The 27892-nt window shown below is 42.0% G+C and overlaps 1 protein-coding gene across 5 annotated transcripts in view; it reads left to right on the forward strand.

The window, feature by feature from the left end:
* KIF13B (kinesin family member 13B) overlaps nt 1-27892 on the forward strand; it is a 211488-nt gene that overhangs the window by 155955 nt on the left and 27641 nt on the right. For all 5 annotated transcript variants that reach the window (XM_081496112.1, XM_081496072.1, XM_081496092.1 and 2 more), the window contains 4 exons: nt 2980-3132; nt 4398-4475; nt 6093-6146; nt 16884-16995. In XM_081496112.1, coding sequence (XP_081352238.1) covers nt 2980-3132; nt 4398-4475; nt 6093-6146; nt 16884-16995 — 397 coding nt within the window. The remainder of the gene's footprint in view (nt 1-2979; nt 3133-4397; nt 4476-6092; nt 6147-16883; nt 16996-27892) is intronic.

The raw sequence follows: 27892 nt of genomic DNA on the forward strand, positions 1-27892 counted from the left end.
CGTCAGGGTCTTTTCCAGTGAGTCAGTTCTTTGCATCAGGTGGCCAAAGTATTGGAGTTTCAGCTTCAGCATCAGTCCTTGCAATGAATATTCAGGATTGATTTCCTTTAGAATTGACTGGTTTGATCTCCTTGCAGTCCAAAGGATTCTCAAATGAGTCTTCTCCAACACCACAGTTCAAAAGCATCAATTCTTCGGTGCTCAGCTTTCTTTATAGTCCAACTCTCACATCCATACATGATTACTGGAAAAACCATAGCTTTGACTAGACAGACCCTTGTTGGCAAAGTAATGTCTCTGATTTTTAATATGCTGCTAGGTTGGTCAGAGCTTTTCTTCCAAGGAGCACGCGCTTTCAATTTCATGGCTGCAGTCACCATCTGCAGTGATTTTGGAGCCCCCCAAAATAAAGTCTATCACTGTTTCCGTTGTTTGCCCATCTATTTGCCATGAAGTGATGAGACCAGATGCCATGATCTTAGTTTTCTGAATGTTGAGCTTTAAGCCAACTTTTTTACTTTCCTCTTTCACTTTCATCAAGAGGCTCTTCAGTTCTTCTTTGCTTTCTGCCATAAGGGTGGTGTCATCTGCATATCTGAAGTTATTGATATTTCTCCTAGCAATCTTGATTCCAGCTGGTGCTCCATCTAGTCCAGTATTTCTCATGATGTACTCTGCATATAAGTTAAATAAGCAGGGTGACAGTATACAGCCTTGACGTACTCCTTTTCCTATTTGGAACCAGTCTGTTGTTCCATGTCCAGTTCTAACGGTTGCTTCCTGACCTGCATGCAGATTTCTCAAGAGGCAGGTCAGGTGGTCTGGTATTCCCATCCCTTTATGAATTTTCCAGTTTGTTGTGATCCACACAGTCAAAGGCTTTGGTATAATCAATAAAGCAGAAATAGATGTTTTTCTGGAATTCTCTTGCTTTTTTGATGATCCAACAGATGTTGGCAATTTGATCTCTGGTTCCTCTGCCTTTTCTAAATCCAGCTTGAACATGTGGGAGTTCTTGGTTCACATACTGTTGAAGCCTAGCTTGGAGAATTTTGAGCATTACTTTGCTAGTGTGTGAGATGAGTGCAGTTGTGTGGTATTTTGAACATTTTTTGGCATTGCCTTTCTTTGGGATTGGAATGAAAACTGACCTTTTCCAGTCCTGTGGCCACTGCTGAATTTTCCAAATTTGCTGGCCTGTTGAGTGTAGCACTTTCACAGCATCATCTTTTAGGACTTGAAAGAGCTCAACTGGAACTCCATCACCCCCACTAGCTTTGTTTGTAGTGATGCTTCCTAAGGCCCACTTGACTTCCCATTCCAGGATGTCTGGCTCTAGGTGAGTGATCACACCATCGTGGTTATCTGGGTCATGAAGATCTTTTTTGTATAGTTCTTCTGTGTATTCTTGCCACCACCTTCTTAATATCTTCTGCTTCTGTTAGGTCCATACCATTTCTGTCCTTTATTGTGCCCATCTTTGCATAAAATGTTCCCTTGGTATCTCTAATTGTCTTCAAGAAATCTCTAGTCTTTCCCATTCTATTTTCCTCTATTTCTTTGCACTGATAGCTGAGGAAGGCTTTCTTTTCTCTCCTTGCTATTCTTTGGAACTCGGCATTCAAATGGGTATATTTTTCCTTTTCTTCTTTGCCTTTTGCTTTTCTTCTTTTCACAGCTATTTGTAAGGTCTCCTCAGACAACCATTTTGCCTTTTTGCATTTCTTTTTCTTGGGCATGGTCCTGATCCCTGTCTCCTGTACAATGTCACTAACCTCCGTCCACAGTTCTTTAGGCACTCTGTCTATCAGATCTAATCCCTTGGATCTATTTGTCACTTCCACTGTATAATTGTAAATTATGATTTAGGTCATACCTGAATGGTCTAGTGGTTTTCCCTACTTTCTTCAATTTAAGTCTTAATTTTGGAATAAGGAGTTCATGATCTGAGCCACAGTCAGCTCCCGGTCTTGTTTTTGCTGACTGTATAGAACTTCTCCATCTTTGGATGCAAAGAAATCAATCTGATTTCTGTATTGACCATCTGGTGATGTCCATGTGTAGAGTCTTCTCTTGTGTTGGTGAAAGAGGGTGTTTGCTATGACCAGTGGACTGGACAAAATGTTCAGTTCTATCATATGATGGTATGTAAAACCCCGAGCAAACTTTTTGGCCAGCCCTGTCTGTTTTGCAGTTTTTGATGTTGTTATAACAAAATTTACAAGAAAGGATCTGATTTTTTCCAAGGTGGGTGCTTCGTTTTGAGCCTCATGAACTTGAGAGATCTAATTAGTTACATTAACAAAATCCCTCCTGTGATATGCAAACATTCCATTTATATGCCTGGACCAGCTGTGTCCATGGAGCTGGGCAAGGGAGAATATGCCTGGGGGCTTCTCTCCTCAGTCAGCTTCCAGTCTTGGGCCTCTTCTGCAGAGTTGGGGATTGGACTATGTGGAGAGTATGTAGTCCATGGGAGGCTGCTTATTGAAAGGGTTGGAATCCAGCCCTTCTTCCCACTCTTACCCTTCATACCTATGTCTGCCTCCTGCGAGGGTGGTTTGGGTCCCACATGGGTCCAGCTGTCACCTCAGCTCCTTAGTCCTCCCTCTGGCCCCTCAAGATGTGTTCCTAAAGTACTGTTGTGGTCAAGTTTCCAGCTTGTTCCCCAGATCCTTTCTAACCAGGAATGTCTTGGTTCACAATGGAAATGCAGGAGAGGACAGTTTTGTTGAAAACGTGCCGTGTTTCAACTGCTCTGTGTTTAACTTGGCCTTTCGAGTGACCCAAGCCACCGTGTATACCATGATTTCTGTGGGAACATGCATTTTGAGTTCCAAGAGGTGACTCTAAAATGGAACTTGGAGTACATCCCATTTGTTGGTTCGGTACTCTTTGTGGATTCGTATAGATCAATGCCTGTGTAGCATTTTCTGCTGCAAGGTACTTAATTTTAACGTATAACTTTCCATTCTCCAGGATGCTCAGGGAGTAGAGGAACGAGAAACGTTAGCAAGGATGGCAGCTAATGTGGAAAACACGGCATCTGCCGACTCGGAAGCGTACATCGAGAAATACCTCAGGAGCGTGCTGGCAGTGGAGAATCTCCTCACGTTAGACCGCCTTCGCCAGGTCAGCCGATGGGGGCGGGGCGGGGTGCCAGCCCAGCTCAACCCAGGGTTTGACTTTCCGCAGTTCACAGTGTTGTTAGGGCTAAACTTTTGAAACCTCTTAAGTGGAGCATATTAATTTACATTAAACTTGTCGGGTGAGTCTTTGAAGATACAAAAATGACATTTGGAAGTTACTTTTTCCAAGACCCTAAATGGTATCTGATTGCCTGGATGCTGCTGTGCTGTGTGCTCGGTTGCGTCTGACTCTCTGCGATCCCGTGGACTGTAGCCCACCAGGTTCTTCTGCCCATGGGGATTCTCCAGGCAGGAATACTGGTGTGGGTTGCCATGCCCTCCTCCAGGGGATCGTCCAAACCCAGGGATCGAACCCAGGTCTGCCGCAGTACAGGTGGATTCTTTACTGACTGAGCCAGCAGTGGAAGGAAATATGTCACTCTTGCTGATTAAGAAGTATTTTACAAATTTCTTGACACTAGACAGTCGCCAAAGAAAAATGTAGCCCCGAGGCAGAATGTTGTGTCCTTTCTTGGCCTCCACAGCCTCAGAGTGGATCTCTAAGAGGGAAAACAGAGGTACCAGCCATAAACCCAAGGCTCAGAGAAGTTCTAAACGTCAGTTTATGTAGCTATGTTGAAACTTTTAAAAAAATTTAAAAGTTATTGATTTAGGCTGTGCCAGGTCTTAGTTGCGGCCTGTGGGATCTAGTTCCCTGACCAGGGATCAAACCTGGACCCCCTGCTCTGGGAGCACAGAGTCTTAGACACTGTGGACTACCAGGGAAGTCCCCAAAGTTTGTTTGTTTGTTTTTTTAATAAACAAAAATACTAAAGAAACATAAAAGTGAATGGTCTGCTTTTCATAATCTTTCTCCTGGGACTCACTTGTGGGCAGCTTCAAGGGAGCCATCAGTAGATAAGGAAAGGAATGAACCACATAACCTGTCAGCTGTTTAATTAACTTTGCATATTCCACAGTGACTGTAACTGGGTCATTCTGTTGTATGAAGTAACAGCTGTCATTTAAAGAACTAGGGGACTTCCCTGGTAGTCCAGTGGTTAGGACTATGCGCTTCAGCTACAGGGGGCACGGGTTTGATCCCTGGACGGGGAACTAAGATCTCACAAGCTGTGTGGCATGACCACGCCACTCCAACAAATAAAGAACTTGGAATATGTCCATAGCTGAAAGCCTGCTTTAGACACTGTTACTCTGGAAGCGTGTGTCTCATGCGTGCTTTTCCTCTGTGTTTTCTCTGACCCACAGGAAGTTGCCGTGAAGGAACAGTTGACGGGAAAAGGGAAGCTGAACAGGAGGAGTATCAGCTCTCCTAATGTGAACAGAGTGAGTACGTGGGACCCCAGCCTGTGCTCGGCCCAGGATCTGCTTTTGCTCCTCCTCTTTCCTTGGATGACTTCTTTCCATCCTTTAAGTCTCGTCTCGGGTATCATTTCCTCCTCTGCACTGACTGAAGTTCCCACTTGTCTACCCCATAGCATCGATGCAGCCCTCCATCTCTGAGCTTCCTAATGTTACGCGGAGAATCCGTGTAAGTCCCTCTGGAACGTTTCTCATTTATCTTCATACCTCCAGCGCCTGGCACAGTGACTGTGTTAGGTGAGCATGTGTTGAACTAAAGCAAATCTAGCGTAGTGCCTGGGGAAAGCCGTTTGAATTTTCTAGGCTGAACTTAATTACTTTCAGGTTGAGGAGAAGTCTAGACCATGTTTAAACTCAGTTGCTCAAAGGTCATCCAGGGAGCATAATTGAGTCAAATCAGTTAGGTTTGTTTTGTCACAGTGTTGTAAGTTTGTTGTTGTGTTTTAAAACATAGATAAAATTTACATGAATATGAAGCTTACAAATAATTCTTTGCATGAATATGAAGCTTATAAACAATTCTTCGCAAAGAAATAATGCTTGGAGCCCTGTGATTTATCTCTACTTTCCTTACTTTTGATAAAGAGGTGGATGTGAGAAATAGTACACTGTTGTCTGAACTTCACACCAAGAGAAACCACGGTATAAATGTTGAAATAAAGAGCAGCTGACCCTTAGCCTTGGTGTTGGAGAGATCCCAGTGAGAAATAGGACAGGGTGGCTGTCAGGCTGGAGGGTACAAGTGGCTCCCTGAGACTGAGTGATGTCACTGATGATCTCAGATGGAAAGATTGGGAACATTCTCAGATAGTAAAAAAAACCTCCCTTTAACTTAACATAAATATCTTCTCACTCCTTCAGAAAATGATGTACTAAAATGCAGTGAATGATGTACTAAAATGTCTGTATGTGCAGAGATTTTGTACTTAGAATCCTATGATTTAAAATAAATAGCTTCTATGTATACATTTACTGTAGCACCCAGAGAAAGGAGTCGTCAGGTCAGGAAATGATAAGGTAACCAGTGGGCTCCCCTGGTGGCTCAGTGGTAAAGGACCTGCCTGCCAATCAGGAGATCTGGGTTCAATCCCTGGGTCAGGAAGATGCCCTGGAGAAGGAAATAGCAACCCACTCCAGTAATCTTGCCTGGGAAATCCCACAGACAGAGGAGCCTGGCGGGCTACAGTCCATGGGGTTGCAAGAGTCAGACATGACTTTGCAACTAAACAACAGCAATAACAAGGTAACTAGTAGCCTGATATCCTTTACATAGAAGTGGATAAACAAATCAAGTGTCCCTTAGTTGGGCCCAGTTGGCTATTACCTCTAGGTAAGCTGGGCATCTGATCTTATACAAACCTGCCATGTTAAAAATGTTAATTCAATTAAAAACAAAAACTGTGCCTAACAGGGTATCAAAGGCCATGAGTCTGGTTTGCAACTTGGTCTTGGCAGCCTCTCTCATACCATCCAACTTTAACATTCTGTTGATTTGGTTTTCAAAGTGTTGTATTTCCAGGATCATAGATGTATGTGCTTTTGCACATAAAGGGCTAATTCTCCTCTTCATTTCCTCTTCAGTTGTCTGGCAGCCGCCAGGATCTTATTCCATCCTCCAGTCTGGGCAGCAACAAGGTAAGTGCTTGTAACTATTTTCTGTCAGGCTTAGACCTGTTTCCCATCCAGCTTTTCCTTCTCTCAAATATCACACGCTAGTCGTGCATGCCAAAATTTCTTCCATTTTTCAGTACTGTGTGAAATTTATTGGAAAGTGTTTAGAGTTCATTTCTTTTTATCTGCCAGTTAAAATAATGTTACTGAAACCTTATTGTTACTCTGCTTTTTAAGTATTAGACAATTTAGTTGCTTAAGTTCCTATTCCTGTTGAAAATATATTCTTCCTGTTTGTGTCAGAAAAGGAACTTCATTTCAGATTTTTAATAGTTAAAATATTGATGAAGTAATTGAAAATTTGTGAAGATTGTGTATAAAAGTTAATATTATATGTTAGAAGAAAGAAAAATAAAGGAACAGAAATTTTATTAGCTGGGATATCATTTACTTAAAAGGATCACACTCAAAACAGTCATAGGTGGATGGTTGGATACAACTGAGAATGCAGTAGTTCATCAATTCATTGACCGCCTACCGTGAGTCTGAAAGTGTGCTAGGGTTTAACACTCCTTGATACAGGTCCACTGATAGGTGTGATTGGCATAGCATAGTTGTAATCATCTAAACAAAGCAGAGTATTTGGAAAACTGTCATTATTGATTATAAGTAACATTATTGATATAATAAATAATTTTAAGGAAAATATAAGAAAAACCATGACTTTTTTTTGAAGTCCATCTAACCCAAATCCTCTATCATAATTTCATTGAAAAAAGTGGCCCAAAGATTTTCAGCTTTTCTCTCTTCTAGTTTCTTTATGTTTAAATGGGAAAAAAAATACAAAACAGTAATATCTACTTGAAAGAAAATTATTGTCTCATCTACATTCAAATAGAATAAAGGAATATAGATGCTATAATAGAAGTATGCCTAGGTAGTGTAGGAACCCAGAAGAGGAAGTGGACACTTTTATAGGTATCATTCAAGGACCAAGAAAGGCTGCAAAGAGGGGAACCCCCCCGCCATAAGCTAAATGCTGAAGGATGATAAGATCCACCCAAGCGGAAGGGATTGAAGCAAGAGTGTGAACAGAAGCGTGGAGAGAGAAGGAAGCCCAAGTCAAGCAGAGGGTGCAGTGTAGGGCAGAACCCAGAGAAAGGGCCCTTGTTTCAAAAGTTCCTGTGTGATGTACTGGGGAGTTGTGGGGGAGCTGGGCCACTTTTAGGCAGTCCACCTTGATCCCACTCATGTTCCTGGCTGTGGTCCATAAAATTACATTAGAATAATGTATATAGTAAAAATGTGTACTGTTATCAACACACAAGTGAGGGTGGACAGAGCAGGTGAAGGGAGAGGTCTTGGCAGTGGGAGGGGAGGGAAAGAGAGTCAGGACCTGCTCAGGAGAATGGAGCCTCTAGAACTCTGGGGACATGAGGAATGAGGTGGAGCTGGGGGAGACTGGGTGACATGGGTTCTGGGGACATTGTAGAGAGAAGAATGTGAGGCGGCAGGTTTGAGGAAGAAAATGATTTAGTTCAACTTCGGACAGAAGGTGTGTCAGCCAGTTCAGGGGTCTGGAAGCCTGAGCTGAACACAGATTGGGGAGCTCAGAGCCTGGTTGGAACAGCCAGGGATTCAACCTGAATCTCCTGAATTGGCCGTAAGAGGTTCAAACAGAGAGGTGAGGTTGTGTGGGGTGACGGTGATGCTTAAGGGCTTGTGCAGGGGGAGCAGCCGGCCGGGGTGACAGACAGGAGTCCTCAGAGACTGAGAGGTATTGGGGAGAGCAGCTGGGAACCTGGAGGAACTCCTTCTGGATGCTTCAGAGACTGTTCTGACTGAAGAGACTATTTTGGGTGTGAGAGTGAAGTTTATTGGAGGCCTTTTCCCAGGGCAGTCTCTGAGGAGGGTTGGGGAGAAGTTAGGACATGGGTGTTTGGTTGTTGTTTTGTTTTTTGGTTTTTGTGGCCGCAGTATACAGAATCTTAGTGCCTCAACCAATGTTAGAACCTCTGCAGGAGACACTAGTTCGATCCCTGGGTCAGGAAGAACCCCTGGAGGGCAGGTCATGGCAACCCACTCCAGTATTCTTGCCTGGAGAATCCCATGGACAGAGGAGCCTGACGGGCTACAGTCCATGGGGTTGCAAAGAGTTGGACGTGACTGAGACAGCCAAGCACACATGCACCCCTGCAATGAAAGCATGAAGCTCTAACCACTGGACCGCCAGGGAATTTCTAGCAGGATGTATTAAATGAGTAAATAATGTTGTACATTTTTTGTTACTCTACCAAGACCTTCCCCTTTTCAGTCATCTTGATGTCCTGGAGCCCCTGGGTTAGGGATAGGAAACTTAGTGAAGATGAGGGAAGTCTGATTTCCACCCTCTAAGGTTGTACTGGTGTCCTGGTGCCGTCCCAGCAGCAAAAGGCTGGCTCTGCCTGCTCTGTGTCAGCGTGTTTTCTGTTGTCATCAGACACCTCCAACAGTGAAGGACACTTTTCTCCCACTGCAGCAGTTTGGAGTCTTCTATCTCACCCCTCTGCATGGACAGTGTCCCTGGCCTCTGATAGACAGTGGCAGTCTTGTCAGGGAAAGCAGAAGGGCCAGCTTCCCATTCCTAACTATGCTCCCAGGTCAGCCGTGGAGCCATCTCTTCATCTTCCTGTAGACTGTTGGCCCCCTCAGATCCTGAACAGTTACCAGGTACAGCCAGGCTTCCATCCACCTCATCACTGTCACCCTGGATAATCTGACTTCCTGCCTGTGTCCATATCAATAGGTTATATGAATGTCCATGTATCTAAATCAGAGACCCTTTGCTTGTCACTAGGGGAGAGGTGGAGGAAGACTGCTCTAAGACAGGTTTAATGGATGGACCTGGTGAGCGAGCAAGGAAGTTCAGGTGACAGAGGACCACAGCTGATGTTAGGAGACAAAGCCATAAAACACTCGGCAGAGAGGATTTGATTCCAGGCTCACTTCAGCAGGGAGCAGAGAGTGGCTTCCCCATTTGTGGATGAGAGGCTCTCACTAGTTTTATCATTTGAAGCAGAGCATCTGAAAAGATTTTTAGAGAGAATAAATATGCTGACAATTGTGTTTTCTTCCTAGAGAGTAAAGAAATATTTCCCTCCACCAGTAGCAGCAAGGAACAGAAGAGTCCTTCCTTTGGCCTTTTAAATGAAACAGTGGTAAACTGCATCCAGTATGGCATTGGCTTGAATTCAGAATTGTTACAATGCTGCCCGTAATAGAATTCCTCAGGATGGGGTAGTGTTTAAACTAGTTGATGTAAGAATCATTTAGATCCTATTAAAACCCCTTTATACAGCAGTAGTGCTTGTAGAGGTAAGAAATGACATGTTTATGAGGGCCATTGCCATGTTTATAAAGGCAGAAGATTGGAAACAAGTTAAATGTCTGTTGGTGTGACCTGGTTAAATATGTTTTATCTGTGTCCATGTGTGCATACACACAAATACACAAATAAATGGGATCAGTTCAGTTCAGTCACTCAGTTGTGTCTGACTCTTTGCGACCCCATGAACTACAGCATGCCAGGCCTCCCTGTCCATCACCAACTCCTGGAATCCACCCAAACCCATGTCCATTGAGTCGGTGATGCCATCCAACCATCTCATTCTCTGTCGTCCCCTTCTCCTCCTGCCCTCAGTCTTTCCCAGCATCAGGGTCTTTTCAAGTGAGTCAGTTCTTCGCATCAGGTGGCCAAAGTATTGGAGTTTCATCTTCAACATCAGTCCTTCCAATGCACATCCAGGACTGATCTCCTTTAGGATGGACTGGTTGGATCTCCTTGCCATCCAAGGGACTCTCAAGAGTCTTCTCCAGCACCACAGTTCAAAAGCATCACTTCTTTGGCGCTCAGGTTTCTTTATAGTCCAACTCTCACATCCATATGTGACAACTGGAAAAACCATAGCCTTGACTAGATGGACCTTTGTTGACAAAGTAATGTCTCTGCTTTTTAATATGCTGGGATACTATGCAGCTATAAAAATTATTAGGAACCCCTCCAGGTACTAATATGGAAAGATCACCAGGATGCACTTAGTGATTAAAAATGCAGTGCAGCACAGTATGTTGCACAAGAGAAGAGTGTGTGTGGCTGTTTATAGATGTATACATACATGCAGGAAACCCTGTAAGGATGTATTATAAACAGATACCACTACTTACTGTCTAGGGAGAGGGTGGGAGTATGTGGGGACCCAAAGCAGGAGGCTTCTCACGGTGTGCCTTTTTATATTACTTGGTTTTTGGGTCATGGGAACAAATTACCTATTGAAAAAATTAAAATGAAAAAATGTTCTCTACCCTTTATGGTAGGTAGAAGATTTTATTCTCCTATAAGTAGTGATTTGAGAAACTCTCCAGTTGCTTTATCTATAATAATTTTCACGTAAAAATCCCCAAGGAGAGATTACTGAAGAAATTGTTTTGGAAAACCTCAGAGACTCATGTATTTTTCTTTTCTTTTGGGGACTTCCTGCATTCTTCAGTTTTCAGAGATCCAGGGAGAGGTAATTAATCCATTAGGTTTTTCTTAATGAGTGGGATACACGTATTATCCTACTATTGAAAACATGCTTGCTTTTACCTTGAGAATGCGAATGCATTTTTAAATGTAGTTTTTATAAGACAACTATATTTGACACTGTACTAGTTTTTTTTGGCTCTTACCTTTTTGTAAAAATAACTTTGGAAGTCAGAATATACAATTCCTCGTTCCCTGGGACTATGAAAATATCTATCTGTCAGAAGATGCCAGGAATGAAGGCATCTGATGGAATGTAGGAGGCTCTGGGATATGAGGGGGTAGAGTTAATTCATTAATGAAGCTGATGGTACAGTAAACGTTTGAGAATTTGTAAGGCATCCTTTTCTCAAGCATGGGATGTAGGGGGAGAGGAGCAAAGAAAGAGTGGAAGTGCCTTGGGGCTTCCTTCAACATCACAGAACGTAGCTCAGTGGTTCCATCTTGGCTTCTTTGCATGGAAGTACTTAATACACGATGAAATTGAGTTGGAAATACAATTTTAATCTGGAATCACTGCTTAAAACACTAGAAACTGTTTTTTAAAATAATTGAAAATTATATTCCCGTTAGTTGCATCTACCTTGCACTCTCATGGGGACTTGTTTCTGGATTCTCTGTTCCCTTGTCTATATGTCTGTCCCTCTTTCCTTGATTATGGAATCGAAGCTATGGACCAGAGAACCTGGTGTGCTCTGTTGCCTGCCATGTAACTAACACAACAGCAAAATTAGTTCAAATTACGTAAAAAAGCAGGGAAAGGCTACAGAGGAGGTTCAAGTCTGCCTTTCCCTCCTAATTTTCATTAACATCATGGCAGAGATTAGTTGGGAGCAAAGTAACACTAAAAGCTGTGGCTGGGAGGCAAGAGCAGAGCTCGCCTAGGATTAGGGCTTCTGGGGAGGTGAGAGCAAGTGGTAAGGTACTAAAACCTTCTCACACTTTGGCCTCGTAACACTTGGAGTTCGGCCAGCCACATTTTGCCTTCCCTCATTTACTGATGCTCCATACCTATGAAAATTGAAATTGTTTACTGAGCTCCACCAAGATGGAATGGATGAGCTAATTAATTTTAACAAAGATACGTTGAATTTTTATTAGCTACCCTTAACTTTTAATTTCACCTTACGGCCTAAAAGAAATCACTCTTGATAAACTTTTCAATTAAAAATATAAAATATTCCTAATTGCAGTGATGCTTTTATTTACTGTTACTGGCTCTTTCATCATTATTGTTAGGCAGGTTTTTTTTTTTTAATAGATATATTGAAAACTTGGCAAACTTGTTATGACCAGTCTACCAGAATAGACTCATAGTTTAGTTGCAGAATTAATTCCAACAGATCGATTTGCCATTTAAACAATGGCTATGTGTTGAGACTGTTTGTGATTTAAGAAACTCGGTCAAGAAAAAATAACTGATATTCCTAACTAAAGCCACTTTAAATGGAATCATGTATTTTTAAATAAGTTAGTGAGATGTTTGTCGTCTTCCGAATGGAGTTTTCAATGCAACTAAAAGTATCCAGGGACGTCCCTGGTGGTCCAGTGGTTAGGAGTCCATACTCCCAGTGCAGAGGTCCTGGGTTTGACCCCTGGTCAGGGAACTAGACACTGCATGCCACAATTAAGACCCAATGCAGCCAAATAAATATTATAAAAAAAAATTTAGCCAAAAATCTGAATGACTATTCAGTTAATAAAACTGAGTTGTATGTTCTGGTTCCATCAGTTTCCTGAAAACTGCAATTATTTAGCTCAACACTGGTTATGGCTGGTGCCAAAGGTGAGTCACCTCTTCCTGAGTTGCGTTAGTAGCCACCTTTGGACCTGGAGTGTCACTGGCACTTCATTTACCTCTTTGTCACTTTCCTGATCCAAACCAGACCTCTGTAGAAAATACCCAAAGCATTTGTGTCTTTCTGGAGAACAGTAGCAGAACTGGAGGTACCTGCAGGCACCAGCCACATCCTCAAGTCAGCTGAAAGCCTTCTGTATTTTTCCCTGTTGGGTTTTGCCTTTAAGCATAATTCTTATCTTGAATAGGGTTTTATATCTTTGAATTCAGCCTGTTAGCACAAATAATTCCTACTAGTTTAGGGACCCAAAACGAAGCCAGAATTTCTACTCTCACATGCTCCCTTCGTGGCTGATCCTGAAGGCTGATAGAGGTAAAAAATGTCAGAAACATCTCAGAATTATCTGTCCAAGAGTTCTGTAATGGAGCATAGGTTACGGTGGTAGAAGTGAAAAAAAAAAAAAAGCCATATTGTTTGACTTTGAGAACTGAGCCCATATGATGGCAGAAAGGTCTAGTGTCTGGCCAAGTCCTTTTTATTCATTGTCTTGAGTTTATCTCCCTCTGAAGTACCTTTAACTGGGGTGCTTCCTTTTTTCTCCCCCAACATTTCAGTAGTGGGAGAATCACTCTGGAGTGGCCAAGGATATAAAATTTATTGTTGTTCTTGTTGTTTAGCTGCTCAGTTGTGTCCAACTGTTTGTGACCCAGTGGACTATAGCCCGCCAGGCTCCTCTGTCCATGGGATTTCCCAGGGAAGAACATTGGAATGGGTTGCCATTTCCGTCTCCAGGGGATCTTCCCAACCCAGGGATCGAACTTGGGTCTCCTGCATTGGCCGGTGGATTCTTTACCACTGAGCCACCTGGGAAGCCCTGTAAAATTTATTGGAAAGACACTAACTGCCTTGACCCTGGGGAACAGTGTGTGTTGCTAGACCCTGAACCACAGATTCTGCTTCTGGCAAGAGAATGGATATGTGCTGCTGGAGAAGAAGAATCTAGTGAGTGATGTCAGTGGAGTGTTTCCCTAGAGATCTACGGGGGTCAGAAAGAGGAGGGGGCAGTGCTGTACCCAGTTTATCATCCAAATTTGTTGTTCCCTCGGAAGCAGAGCCTGTTCCGTCCCAGAGCGATTTGAGATACTATGTGTCCCTGTCTCTGGTTGGCAAGACGGTGAGATTTCTCAAGGTTAAGATGACGGTTAAGGGAGATGGATGAATGAAATGTCTCCGTTTTTCATTCTCCAATAGAGTTAGCAATATGGCTGAGGCGCTGTGTAAGTACGGTGAGCATCCTTTCAAAGGTTCTCACTTGAGATATTTGAATATATGAGACAGTAAGAGTTATTGCCTCTGTTCAGATTTGGGAGTAACACTGTGTGTGGGAGTGCCAGCTGGGAAAAATTACCCGGGAAGCTAGCAGAGCCCCGGGTGTACCTTGGGGAAGAGGTGACACCTCTGTTATTTGTCACTGGACCCACACCACACAGCTGAGGGGCTGACTTCAAATCAGCTGCTTGGTTTTCCTAAGGGCCAGAGTGCTACTGTGTCAGCTGCCAAACAAGGAAGACAAATCTAAAGTATGGAAACAAATTTATCCTCAAATTGAGTAAGTTGTCTTCAGAACAGCCAGGCATGAACTTAACCCCGTGAACACAGCATGAAGCTTTACATCCCCTGAGAAGTTCCAAAGTGTTGACCTCACTGTTGCGACACCTGATTATGACGTCCCAGGGCACACAGAACTGCAGCTTTCCAGACAGATAATTGAATTCAAAGGCAGAAAATGTTAATGAAACAAAGTATGTAAATCAGCGTGTGCTTCATAGTAACACAGACTCTCCTACAGTGACGCACTCAGAGTTCATAGTCCTCGTCAGCTCTTCATGTGTCTTTTGCTTCCTTACTTCCTAAAGCTGAGCATCCTACCATTTTAAAACATAAAGTGCTGGGCTTCCCTGGTGGCTCAGTGGTAAAGACTTCACCTGCCAGTACAGGAGCCACGAGTTCGATGGCCGGTCTGGGAAGATCCCACATGCCCCGTGACAACTGAGCCTGTGCTCTAGAGCCCGGGAACTGAGCCGCATGCCTCAACTACTGAGGCCTGTGCGCCCTGTAAAGCACTTTGAACATCAGTCCCACCCAGTAAAGAAATAAACCTCCGCGCATGCTACCAGCACAGAAACCAGTAATGGAGAGGAGATGCAAATCTTTTCAAAGCTGTACATCCTCTGTAGATCCAGAGCAGCCACCGCAACGAGAAGCCTGGGCACAGCAACCAGAGAAAAGCCCGTTCCACAGCGGAGACCCAGCATAGTCCAAAATAAACAAACAGAAAAAAAAAATCAGGTACTGAGAGAGTTCCCCCAGAAAGGGGCTTTCTCTAAGCAAACAGGATCCGAAGCACTTAGGGCTTATTGATTTTATGATTGGTACTTAGGTTGCCGCTGAAAGCAAATAGGTTTCCAATACATGTTGGCAACCTAAGAGGGCTTTCTACCTCCATCCATCTTCAGGAGCAGCAAAGAGCTTACTTTGCAGGCGATTACTAATAAAGACGCAAGTTGATCGTCAGGGTCACTCATCTGGGGAGTAGTAGCTTAATCTAACAGAAAATACCATTTTTTAAACTGGGGTGGAAAAGAAGAGTGACTATCAAAGGATCTACAGAGGATATACAGCTTTGAAAAGATTTGCATCTCCTGTCCATTACTGGTTTCTGTGCTGGTAGCATGGGCGGAGGTTTATTTCTTTACTGGGTGGGACTGATGTTCAAAGTGCTTTGGGGCGATGACCATTTTTATGGCTCACCACAAGTTCTAGAAAAGTAAATTACTCCATCACCTGACAGGCATTGTTCTTGTGTTATGCAACAAAATCTCTTTCATGGGAGTTTACAAGACAAGTTAAAGTCAATCCTAAAGGAAATCAGTCCTGAATATTCATTGGAAGGACTGATGCTGAAGCTCCAATACTCTGGCCACCTGATGCAAAGAGCTGACTCATTAGAAAAGACCCTGATGCTGGGAAAGATTGAGGGCTGGAGGAGAAGGGGACGACAGAGGATGAGATGGCTGGATGACATCACTGACTCAATGGACATGGGTTTGAGCAAGCTCTGAGAGTTGGTGAAAGACAGGGAAGCTTGGCCTCCTGAGGTCCATGGGGTCTGACATGACTGAGTGACTCAGTCAAGAGTCAGACAGGACTGAGCAACTGAGTGACAACAAGACAAGTTGAAAGAACAATCAGGTTTGTTAATTCAGATACCTGTGTTATTGGGAACTTGTGACTTGTTGGTTTGGGCTTAACTAGAACTCATTTAGTCAAGGCTATGGTTTTTCAGTGGTCATGTATGGATGTGAGAGTTGGGCGGTGAAGAAAGCTGAGCGCCGCAGAATTGATGCTTTTGAACTGTGGTGTTGGAGAAGACTCTTGAGAGTCCCTTGGACTGCAAGGAGATCCAACCAGTCCATCCTAGGGGAGATCAGTCCTGGGTGCTCATTGGAAGGACTGATGTTGAAGCTGCAACTCCAATACTTTGGCCACCTGATGCGAAGAACTGACTCACTTGAAAAGACCCTGATGCTGGGAAAGGTTGAGGGCAGGAGAAGAAGGGGATGACAGAGGATGAGAAGGCTGGATGGCATCACTGACTCGATGGACATGAACTAAACTGAACTGAGAACTCATTTTTAGTATCTGTTAGAAATGAGAGGCTTGGTAATATGCTATTCTGGAGTGTTTCTTTCATGAGTGGTATGTTAGTGGAGGAAAAGAAACCTGAACAGTATTACAGTGGTTCCTGGGTTTCAGTCGAGAATCTGAAGTGAGAGAAGGTATCTTGAGACTCCGCAGTGGTCCAGTAGTTAAGGCTCTGCACTTCCACTTCAGGGGGCGTGGGTTCGATCCCTGGTGGGGGAACTAAAATCCCACATGCCATGTGATGTGGCCAATACATTTTTAAAAGTTTAAAAATAATTTTAATTTAAGGTTAAATTTTTTTTAATTGAAATAAAAACATTCCTTTAGGGGGGAAAAAGTGTATCTTGAGGCACAAGAGCAGAAAGGGCCTAAGGAGCAGAGCAGAAGGAGCATTTCATAAAATATCTTATTATATCCATGTTTTGTGAGACGCAGTATGATACAGGAGAAAGAGTATTAGGAGACTATAAATTGTAAGTGAAGGGGATATCCCAGTGGGAAGTATTATTATTAGGAAGATCAATTCTGTAAAGAGGAGGAATAGTGTTATGCTGTTAACAGTATTATGCTCAGCTAATCAGATTTTTCATGTCTTCAACAAGAATAAAGCTTTAGCAATGTGTAACAGTTTTCTCTTCAGCATCTTTAAATTTTTAAAAAATTGACTGATAGAATGACCGATTTTGTCCTTAATAGGGCCGGTGGGAAAGTCAACAGGACGTATCGCAAACCGCCGTTTCCAAAGGAACCACTCCAGCTGCCCCAGCCCTCCGTGGTTCTCCCCAAAGTAACCAATCTCCTGAGCCAGGTCAGTTATGTTTTTGTTTTTCAATCACTCTCGGGAAATATGAGTATCTTTCAGAAATAGTTTAAATTTTTAAAAAAATCATTTAAATCAGGATTTTCTTTTTTTTTTTTTTTATAAATTTATTTATTTTAGTTGGGGGCTAATTACTTTACAATATTGTAATAGTTTTTGCCATACATTGACATGAATCAGCCATGGGTTTACATATGTTCCCCTTCCTGGACTCCCCACCCACCTCCCTCCCCATCCCATCCCTCTGGGTCATCCCATTGCCCCGGCCCTGAGCCCTTGTCTCATCCATCGAACATGGAATGGTGTTCTGTTTCACATATGATAATATACATGTTTCAATGCTATTCTCCCAGAACGTCCCACCCTCACCTTCTCCCTCAGAGTCCATAAATCAGGATTTTCTACCAAGTCCTACTGGTTAATGCCTATTTGAATCTTCCCCTTTTTTCCCTGTACTTTTATTGACTTACTTATTTTTGACTGTGCTGGGTCTTCATTGCTGTGCGGGCTTTTCTCTAGTTGCTGTGCTCGGGCTTCTCATTGCAGTGGTTTCTCTTGCTGTGGAGCACGGTCTCTAGACCACACCAGCTTCAGTAGTTGTGGTTCCTGGGCTCTAGGGCACAGGCTTAGTAGTGTGGCGCATGGGCTTTGTTACACCGAGGCATGTGGGATCTTCCTGGCTCAGGGCTCAAACCCGCGTCTCTCCTGCATTGACAGATGGGTTCTTTACACTGAGCCAGCAGGAAAGCCCCTCCCTTTCTTATCATAATATGTTGAGCACATTGTTTTGAATGTTGACTTTATCTTGCATTCCTGTGAGAAATGATGTGTTGATCATGATGTGTTGTCCTTCATATTTGTTTGATTCTGTTTACTGATATTTTGTTGAGAGTTTCGTGTATGTGTCCTACGGTGAATATATATACCTTTCTCATAACAATGTCTTTGTTATAGGTTTTGGTATCATGATTATATTGATTTCATAAAGTGATGAGAAAGATTGAGGGCAGGAGGAGAAAGAGGCGATGGAGGATGAGATGGTTGGATGGCATCACCGACTCGACGGACATGAGTTTGAGCAAATTCCAGGAGATAGTGAAGGACAGGGATGTCATGCTGAAGTCTGTGGGGTCACAAGGATGTGGACACGACTTAGCAACTGAACAACAAAATGATGAGAAAAATTTCATCATCTTTTATGACGAAGTTCCTGAGCTTATGTGAACTTGGTCTTCAGTCAGTTCAGTCGCTCAGTCGTGTCCACTCTTTGTGACCCCATGAATCGCAGCATGCCAGGCCTCCCTGTCCATCACCAACTCCTGGAATCCACCCAGACCCATGTCCATCGAGTCAATGATGCCATCCAGCCATCTCATCCTCTGCCGTCCCCTTCTTCTCCTGCCCCCAATCCTTCCCAGCATTAGGATCTTTTCCAGTGAGTCAACTCTGCGCATGAGGTGGCCAAAGTATTGGAGTTTCAGCTTCAACATCAGTCCTTCCAAAGAACACCCAGGACTGATCTCCTTTAGGATGGACTGGTTGGATCTCCTTGCAGTCCAAGGGACTCTCAAGAGTCTTCTCCAATACCACAGTTCAAAAGCATCAATTCTTTGGCGCTCAGCTTTCTTCACCGTCAACTTCTTTAAACATTTGATAAGATTCACCAGTGACACTCTCTGGGTCTGGAATTTTCACTGTGGGAAGATTTGAGATCATGACTTCAATTTCTTCAAAGTTTAACTTTTTCTATTCCTTTGTAAGTAAGTTTTCAAAGATTATGTTTTTTAGAGAAGTTTCTGTTTCATCAGATTACTTAATTTTCATAAATGTTACAGTTTCCTTTATTGATCTTTTAATGTTTATAGAATCTGTTAGGTTCCTTCTTTTTATTCTGAATAGATAATTTTTATTTTCTGTTTTTCTTGAATACACTTAAGACTGGTTTATCAGTTTTCTCAATCTTCCCACAGAACCAAATTTGATTCTATTTTCTGTTTTGTTGATGTCTGTTATTTCTTCATTTCACAAATTTGGGCATGATGTGCTTTTATTATCATTATATTCCAGATATTGTAATTTCTCTGTGATTTATTCTTTCACCCATTAGTTACTGGGTAGCATGTTAATTCAATTTTTATATATCTCGAGGGTGTATTATTATTATTGATTTCCTTTTTAATTCCATAATGTGCAGAGAACAGACTCTTCAAACTTTCAGGCTTTAAAAATTTTTTAGACGATATTCTATCTTGGTGATCATTCTATGTATACTTGGAAAGCTCTCTTCTATTTTGGGGCACAGTGTCCTGTGTATGGCAGTTAGGTCAAGGTGGTTGATGTCCTTATTCAAATCTGCTGTAACTTTACTGACTTTTCCCCCCATATTTGTTCTATCAATCATTGAGAAAAGGCATTGAATATCTATATATGATTGTGAAATTGTCTGTTTTTTCCCTACAATTATATCATTTTCTGCCTGATTAATTTAGAATCTCTGTTACTGGGTATACACACACTGGGATTGTTATTTTTTTTTGCTGATAAAGTCATGTTTCTCATTATGAAATGTCCCTTTACCTTTCTGGTAATACTCTGACTTTGAAATCTGTCTTGCTTGATGTTAGTATCGCCACACCAGTTTTCTTTTGCAGATTGCTTGCATGGTGTATCTTTTCCTCAGTCTTTAAAATTTTAGCCTGTGTGTATCTGTAAGAGTGATTATCTTATAGACAGCATATTTGGGTATAGAGTTTCTTTTTTAATCTTGTCTGACAATTTCTGCTTTTTAATTGCAATGTTTAGTTCTTTTACATATAATATTATGTCTGCCATGTTGCTACTGGTTTCTATTTGGCGTTTTTATTTCCAGTATAATCTTTTTTGTTTTGTGTTAATTGAAAAATATTTTGTAGTGTTTTATTTTATCTTTGGCTTTTTTAATACCTGTATTTATTTATTAGGGCTTCTCTGGTGGCTTAGTGGTAAAAGATCTGCCTGCCAATGCAGGACACATGGGTTCAGTCCCTGGGTCAGGAAGATCCCCTGGAGGAGAAAAGGGCAACCCACTCCAGTATTTTTGCCTGGGAAATCCCATGGACAGAGGAGCCTGGCAGGCTACAGTCCATGGGTTCACAAAGAGTCAGACATGCAAAGAGACTTAAGTGACTGAAAACAACAAACAACATTTTTTTATTAATGACTTTGTTAAAGAATTCCAGTAGGTATCCTTAACTTTACCACAGTCTTCTTAGAGTTAATAATCTATCATTTCACACTGCTTAATTGTAAGAATCTTGCAACAGTATAGTTCCATTTTCCTGTTCCTCCACCCCTCTTATTTTATATTATTGTTGTATCTTTTGCTTTTACAGATGTTATGAACTCACCTTAAAATGTTATTAATTTTATTTTTTGGTTTAAAACAGCTACTTGTCTTTTAAGGAAATTAAGAGACTATAGATAATCTTTTATATTTTCCTTCCTATTTATTATTTCTGTCACTATCTACTCCTTCCTGAAGATTGTATATTCATCTGATACTGTTTCTCTCTAGCCTGATGAATATCTTGTATTATTTCTTATCGTACAGTTTTCCTTGAGAAGGAAGATCTCTCCTTTTGAGAATGTCTCTATTTCTTTTTTTTTTTGATTCTTTTTTTTTTTTGACAGATATTTTCACTGGATAAAGAATTCTTAGTTGATAGCTCATCTTCTTTTAGCACTTCAAAGACCCTGCATCATCTTTTAGACCTCTGTTCTGATGAGAACTCAGCCGTCATTCATGTCACTTGCCCCCTACATGAAATATGTCTTTGTTTACATAGTTTGCTTTCCAATTTTTCTCTTTATTTTTCTTTTCAGCAGTTTGGGAATTATGTTCTTAGGTGTAGTATTTTTAGTGTTTATCTTGCTTGGATTTCACCAATGTCCTTGGGTCTCTACGTTGAGATTTCCCCAACAGTTTGGGGAATTATTCAACTGTTAGTTTATTACATTTTTTCCTCTGTCCTTTTCTCTCTTTCCACTCCATCTGAGGATCTAATTGCACACATTATGTTGCTTAATATTGCCCTATGGGTTGCAGAAACTCTATTCTGTTTTTCTTCTTTTTATCTTATTCTTGTTTCTTCTGATTGGATAATTTCTACTGCCATGTATAGTCTTCTATTAAACACAAGCAACAATTTTAAAATTTTAGTTATTATTCTTTTTAGTTTTAGAATTTCCATTTGCTTCTTTTTTTAAATAGTTTTAACTTCTCTGCTGATATTTCTTTCCTTTGTAAAAATTAAGGCCATATTACTCTTTCAATCCTTGTACCTATGTATAAAAAGCGCTTTTAAAATCCTTATCTGCTCAATCAAGCATCAGGACCAATCTCATAGTCTGTCTCTGGCTGTGTTTTTCTTGACTATGAGTCATACCTAATGAGTTTTGACAAATTTATTTACTCATGTAACTTATACCACAGTCAAGCTATAGAAGATTATATGACTCCAGTTACTTGCCACAATCGGCCAGTGTTCGGATCTCGCTGTTTTGCCTGTTCTTCAGTTTCATTAAATGGAGTCATATTGTATGTACTCTTTTGTGTTGGGCTTGTTTTGCCCAGCATATCTGTTGAAGTCATCCATACCTTTACACGTATCAGCAATTTATTCTTTTTTTACTGTTGAGAGAGACTTCACTATTACAGTGAAATTTATCACAGTTTTAACCAGCTCTCCTGTTTATCCACATTTGGTTTGCTCCCAGTTTTTGGTTACTGTGACTAAAGCTTGTTTGTGTATCAGTGTTTTAGTAACATTTCTGTCTAGTAAATACCCAGGGTGAAATTACTTGGTCATAGACTACTACTTTGTTTTAAAATTCCATAAATTAAAAAAAATTCTAATGAATGTTTATTTGGTTTATATATTTACTGCTTTGTTCTGCTCATCACTGCTTCTTACTCCACTGCATGCTTCTGAGTTTAGTTTCTTTTTTAGTCATTATATATCCATCATTAGTGGCTTTAGCAGTGATCTATTTTTTTAGGGACAAACTCTTTCTTTTGTATGTTTAAAGTTTTTATTTTGCTCTCACTTTGAAGAATCCTTCTACTGTGGAAAATATCAGGTATATAAAGTAGAAAGAGTGAAATGTGGTGCCCTCAAGTGCCCAGTGCTGATTTCAGGATGATCAGAGCAACACCAGGCTTACTTATCTGTGCTCCCACTACATCTCCGCAGATGCTCAGGATGACTTTGAAGCAAATCTCAGACACTGTCTCATCTATAAATGTTTGTACATACATCTCTAAAGGAATACCCACAACAACATTTTAAGAAAAATTAAAAATAATCACAAAATATTATTAAACATCTAGCTGGTGTTTAGAGTTCCCCAGGTGGATCAATAGTATCTTTTAGTTATTTTGAATGAAAATTCAAGTGAAGTTCACACATGGTGGTTAGTTGATATGTCTTGGGGCTTCCCTGGTGGCTCGATGGTAAAGAATCTGCCTGCAGTGCAGGAGACCTAGGTTCGATCCCTAGGTTAAGAAGATCCCCTGGAGAAGGGAATAGCTACCGGCTCCAGTATTCTTGCCTGGAAAATTCCATGAATAGAGAAGCCTGATGGGCTACAGTGCATGATGTTGCAAAGAGTTGGACATGACTGAGCAACTAACATACACACACACATCTGTTTAGTCAGTATGTGCCTCTTCATCTTTTTTCCCTGTTGCGTTTGTATTTGGTGAAGAGACCAGGTTTTGTGTTGTAGACTCTGTACACTTTGATTTTTGCCATCCTCACCAAGTTATTTAAGCATGATTGTCTGCCCAGTGTATTTCCTGTAAATTGGTGGTTAGATCTGCAGCTGTGGTCAGATTGAGGCTAGTTTGAGGCAGGGGCAGAAGGTAGGATAAATGAATGAGTAGTTTTATGTACTTTCCCTTAAGAGACATATCATGTCTGATTGTCTCTCCTTTTATGATCAGCCTTTGGTTAATTGTTGACTAGATATGTATTTGATTAGGGATCATCCTCACTCTGGGCTTCTCTGGTGGCTCAGTGGTAAAGAATCCACCTGCCAGTACAGGAGATGTGGGTTCAATCCCTGGGCTGGGGAGATCCCCTGGAGCAGGACATGGCAACCCACTGCAGTATTCTTACCTGGAGAATCCCATGGACAAAGGAACCTGGTGGGCTGCAATCCATGGGGTTGTGAAGAGTCAGACATGACTGAGCGACCAAACAATGATAACAACATCTCACTCTGGGAAGTTAGTTTAACTACATGTAAAACTTTCAGTTCAGCTCAGTTCAGTTGCTCAGCCGTGTCCGACTCTTTGCGAGCCCATGAACCGCAGCACACCAGGCCTCCCTGTCCATCACCAACTCCCTGAGTCCACCCAAACCCATGTCCATCGAGTCGATGATGCCATCCAACCATCTAATCCTCTGTCATCCCCTTCTCCTCCTGCCCTCAATCTTTCCCAGCATCAGGGTCTTTTCCAATGAGTCAGCTCTTCGCATCAGGTGGCCAAAGTATTGGTGTTTCAGCTTCAACATCAGTCCTTCCATTGAACACCCAGGACTGATCTCCTTTAGGATGGACTGGTTGGATCTCCTTGCAGTCCAAGGGACTGTCAAGAGTCTTCTCCAACACCACAGTTCAAAAGCATCAATTCTTCGGCGTTCAGCTTCTTTATAGTCCAACTCTCACATCCATACATGACCACTGGAAAAACCATAGCCTTGACTAGATGGACCTTTGTTGGCAAAGTAGTGTCTCTGCTTTTTAATATGCTGTCTTGGATGGTCATAACTTTTCTTCCAAGGAGTAAGTGTCTTTTAATTTCATGTCTGCAGTCACCATCTGCAGTGATTTTGGAGCCCAGAAAAAGTCAGCTACTGTTTCCACTGTTTCCCCATCTGTTTGCCATGAAGTGATGGGACCGGATGCTATGATCTTAGTTTTCTGAATGTTGAGCTTTAAGCCAACTTTTTCACTCTCCTCTTTCAATTTCATCAAGAGGCTCTTTAGTTCTTCATTTTCTGCCATAAGGGTGATGTCATCTGCATATCTGAGGTTATTGATACTTCTCTTGGCAATCTTGATTCCAGCTTGTGCTTTTTCCAGCCCAGCGTTTCTCCTGATGTACTCTGCATTTAAGTTAAATAAGTAGGGTGACAATATACAGCCTTGATGTACTCCTTTTCCTATTTGGAACCAGTCTGTTGTTCCATGTCCAGTTCTAACTGTTGCTTCCTGACCTCCATACAGGTTTCTCAAGAGGCAGGTCAGGTGGTCTGGTATTCCCATCTCTTTCAGGATTTTCCACAGTTTATTGCGAGCCACACAGTCAAAGGCTTTGGCATAGTCAGTAAAACAGAAATAGATGTTTTTCTGGAACTCTCTTGCTTTTTCGATGATCCATCGGGTGTTGGCAATTTGATCTCTGGTTCCTCTGCCTTTTCTAAAACCAGCTTGAACATCTGGAAGTACACATTTCACGTATTGCTGAAGCCTGGCTTGGAGAATTTTAAGCATTACTTTACTAGTGTGTGAGATGATGCAATTGTGTGGTAGTTTGAGCATTCTTTGGCATTGCATTTCTTTGGGATTGGAATGAAAACTGACCTTTTCCAGTCCTGTGGCAACTGCTGAGTTTTCCAAATTTGCTGGCATATTGAGTGCAGCACTTTCACAGCATCATCTTTCAGAATTTGAAATAGCTCAACTGGAATTCCATCACCTCCACTAGCTTTGTTTGTAGTGATGCTTCCTAAGGCCCACTTGACTTCACATTCCAGGATGTCTGGCTCTAGGTGAGTAATCACACCATCATGGGTTGTGAAGATCTTTTTTGTACAGTTCTTCTGTGTATTCTTGCCACCTTCTTGTTAATATCTTCTGCTTCTGTTAGGTCCCTACCAATTCTGTCCTTTATTGAGCCCATCTTTGCATAAAATGTTGCCTTGGTATCTCTAATTTTCTTGAAGAGATCTCTAGTCTTTCCCATTCTATTGTTTTCCTCTGTTTGTTTGCATTGATCATTGAGGAAGGCTTTCTTATCTCTCCTTGCTATTCTCTCTTTGGAACTCTGCATTCAAATGGGTATATCTTTCCTTTTCTCCTTTGCTTTTCGCTTCCCTTCTTTTCACAGCTATTTGTAAGACCTCCTCAGACAGCCATTTTGCTTTTTTGCATTTCTTTTCCTTGGGGATGGTCTTGATTCCTGTGTCTTGTACAATGTCATGAACCTCTGTCCATAGTTCATCAGGCACTCTGTCTATCAGATCTAGTCCCTTAAATCTATTTCTCACTTCCACTGTATAATCATAAGGGATTTGATTTAGGTGATACCTGAATAGTCTAGTGGTTTTCTCCACTTTCTTCAATTTCAGCCTGAGTTTGGCAATAAGGAGTTCATGATCTGAGCCACAGTCAGCTCCTCGTCTAGTTTTTGCTGACTGTGTAGAGTTTCTCCATCTTTGGCTGCAAAGAATATAATCAATCTGATTTGATGTCGACCATCTGGTGACGTCCCTGTATAGAGTCCTTCCCTTGTGTTGTTGGAAGAGTATGTTTGCTATGACCAGTGTGTTCTCATGGCAGAACTCTATTATCCTTTGCCCTTCTTCATTCTGTACTCCAAAGCCAAATTTGCCTGTTATTCCAGGTGTTTCTTGACTTCCTACTTTTGCATTCCAGTCCCCTGTGATGAAAAGGACATCTTTTTTGGGTGTGAGTTCTAGAAGGTCTTTTAAGTCTTCATAGAACTGTTCAACTTCAGCTTCTTCAGTGTTACTGGTCGGGGCATAGACTTGGATTACCGTGATATTGAATGGTTTGCCTTGGACGTGAACAAAGATCATTCTGTCGTTTTTGAGATTGCATCCAAGTACTTCATTTTGGATTCTTTTGTTGACTATGATGGCTACTCCATTTCTTCTAAGGGATTCCTGCCCACAGTAGTAGGTATAATGGTCATCTGAGTTAAATTCACCCATTCCAGTCCATCTTAGTTTGCTGATTCCTAGAATGTCGATGTTCACTCTTGTCATCTCCTGTTTGACCACTTCCAATTTACCTTGATTCATGGACCTAACATTCTAGGTTCCTATGCAATATTGCTCTTTACAGCATCAAGCCTTGCTTCTATCATCTGTCCCATCCACAACTGGGGGTTGTTTTTGTTTTGGCTCCATCCCTTCATTCTTTCTGGAGTTATTTCTCCACTGATCTCCAGTAGCATATTGGGCACCTACTGACCTGGGGAGTTCATCTTTCAGTGTCCTATCTTTTTGCCTTTTCATACTGTTCATGGAGAAACGCTGGGCTGGATGAAGCACAAGCTGGAATCAGGATTGTCGGGAGAAATATCAATAACCTCAGATATGCAGATGACACCACCCTTATGACAGAAAGTGAAGAAGATCTAAAGAGCCTCTTGATGAAAGGGACAGAGGAGAGTGAAAAAGTTGGCTTAAAGCTCAACATTCAGAAAACTAAGATCATGGCATCTGGTCCCATCACTTCATGGCAAATAGATGGGGAAACAGTGGAAACAGTGGCTGACTTTATTTTTCTGGGCTCCAAAATCACTGCAGGTGGTGACTGCAGACATGAAATTAAAAGACGCTGACTCCTTGGAAGGAAAGTTATGACCAACCTAGATAGCATATTTAAAAGCAGAGACATTACTTTGCCAACAAGGGTCTGTTTAGTCAAGGCTATGGTTTTTCCAGTGGTCATGTATGGATGTGAGAGTTGGACTATAAAGAAAGATGAACACAGAAGAATTGATGCTTTTGAACTGTGGTGTTGGAGAAGACTCTTGACAGTCCCTTGGACTGCAGGGAGATCCAACCAGTCCATCCTAAAGGAGATCAATCCTGGGGTTCATTGCAAGGACTGATGTTGAAGCTGAAGCTCCAATACTTTGGCCACCTGATGCGAAGAGCTGACTCATTGGAAAAGACCCTGATGCTGGGAAAGATTGAGGGCAGGAGGAGAAGGGGACGACAGAGACTGAGATGGCTGGATGGCATCATCGACTTGATGGACATGGGTTTGGGTGGACTCAGGGAGCTGGTCATGGACAGGGAGGCCTGGCATGCTGTGGTTCATGGAGTCGCAAAGAGTCAGACACGGCTGAGCATCTGAACTGAACTGAACTGTTCATGGGGTTCTCAAGGCAAGAATACTGAAGTGGTTTGCCATTCCCTTCTCCAGTGGACCACATTCTGTCAGAACTCTCCAGCATGATCCTTCTGTCTTGGCCTGCCCCACATGGCATGGCTTGTCTAACTCTAACTCAGTGTAAAACTTTGGATTGTCCCTAATTTTTTTCCCTCGGCATTTAGATGATTCTGTCATCTGGCTCTTTATTCATCTTAAGTTTTTTTTGGATGTTGGTCTCTCTCTCTCTCTTTTTTTTTTCTTTGGCTATTCCATGCAGCTTGCAGGACCTTAGTTCCCCAACCTGGGGCACTCAGCAGTGGAAGTGTGGAGCCGAACCACTGGCCTGCCAGGGAATTTCCTCACTCCTTTGTTTTGTTTCTTTCATCCCTGTGTTTGCTTTCTTACAAAGTGTTTGCACTAGTGGTAAAGAATCCACCCGCCAGTGCCAGAGGCACAAGAGGTACAGGTTCGATCCCTGGGTCAGGAAGATCCCCTGGAGAAGGGAATGGCTACCGACTCCAGTATTTTGCCTGGGAAATCCCATGGACAGAGGAGCTTGGTGGGCTACAGTCCATGGAGTTGTAGAGTCAGACAAGACCGAGTGAGCACACAATACGCGTAGTACTATTATGTATTTTCTGTATTAATTTTTCCAGTATACCTTTAAAAATTTTTATTGTTTGTTTTGCTTACAAACAATGCTTGGCCA

This window comes from Giraffa tippelskirchi, chromosome 1 (assembly GCF_054371585.1).
Source record: "Giraffa tippelskirchi isolate mGirTip1 chromosome 1, T2T-mGirTip1v1.2.pri, whole genome shotgun sequence".
Taxonomy (NCBI): Eukaryota; Metazoa; Chordata; class Mammalia; order Artiodactyla; family Giraffidae; genus Giraffa; species Giraffa tippelskirchi.